The sequence below is a fragment of the Gavialis gangeticus genome, unplaced genomic scaffold, assembly GCF_001723915.1.
Source record: "Gavialis gangeticus isolate Ggan-Ray unplaced genomic scaffold, GavGan_comp1, whole genome shotgun sequence".
Classification (NCBI taxonomy): Eukaryota; Metazoa; Chordata; order Crocodylia; family Gavialidae; genus Gavialis; species Gavialis gangeticus.
This window is the reverse complement of record NW_017728995.1, coordinates 66180531-66181458: the sequence shown is the minus strand read 5'-3', so window position 1 is coordinate 66181458 and position 928 is coordinate 66180531. Positions and strand designations below refer to the sequence as shown.

The following is a 928-nucleotide window of genomic DNA, read 5'->3' as shown; positions in this document are numbered from 1 at the left end:
TACACATGCGCAGCAATTACTATGCTTGTGATTAGTCTAATACACTATTTGTTAATACCAATACATACAGGTACTAGAAAAACAGTGCATTAACTAATGCACAATAGTGCACATGTAGACATTGACATTGCATGGAAACTGCACCCACTCAGCCACACCAGCAGGGGACCAGCCTCCAGCTTCATGCAGAGCCACATGGCAGGGACAGATGGTTAGCAATCCCCACCCGCGCCCGCCATCCCCAATCCCCCCTCAGTCCCCTCATAACCTCTCATAATTCCCCCTTCCCTCATAAGCCACAGCGCCGCCGTAACCTCTCGCAACCACCCCGGCCCCGCGCACCGGTGGAAGGCCTGCATGTGGCGGTACTTAGCGGGCACAGCCATGCAGCGCAGGTCGGCCTCGTTGCGCACGGCCTGGAAGTCGCCGCAGCAGAGCAGCAGGTCGAGGCGCAGGCGGTGGCGCCGCTGCAGCAACTCCAGCGTCTCGTACATCTTGTCCAGGGCGCCATGGCAGCAGCCCGCCACCGCCACCTTCATGGCCGCGACTGCGCAGGCGCCGGCAGCTTCCGCGCGCCGCGCCTGCGTCACCGACCCGAGCCAACCCCTGATCCGACACACAAGTTCGCGGCGACGTCATCAACTTCCCCTCCCTCGCCCCTTTCGCGCGCGATCATTACGGCATCAACCTGAGCCAACCCCACCTTCTTCCGGTACCGCCTCCCCTGGAGGGCGGTTTTACGTCACCGGCGTACTCGCACAGCCCCCAGGAGCGTGGGGCGGGCTCAGGCTGGGCGTGTCGGGGCCGGGGCGGAGATTGCGACAGCCTGATTCAGCCTCGGGGCTCTGCAGGCACCGCTAGCCCCAAAATAGGGCCAATACTAAAGCCTCCTCCGTCACGCGTTACATACATCACGCAATTGTGCAGT

The 928-nt window shown here is 61.4% G+C and overlaps 1 protein-coding gene across 2 annotated transcripts in view; it reads right to left on the bottom strand.

Annotated features, from left to right (window-relative positions):
* The window catches only part of DBR1 (debranching RNA lariats 1), a 24692-nt gene extending 24128 nt beyond the window's left edge, over nucleotides 1-564 (bottom strand). For both annotated transcript variants that reach the window (XM_019503770.1, XM_019503771.1), the window contains exon 1: nucleotides 343-564. In XM_019503770.1, the coding sequence (XP_019359315.1) occupies nucleotides 343-539 (197 nt within the window). In that variant the 5' untranslated portion in view covers nucleotides 540-564. The remainder of the gene's footprint in view (nucleotides 1-342) is intronic.
* Between the last annotated feature and the right edge of the window lie 364 nt (nucleotides 565-928).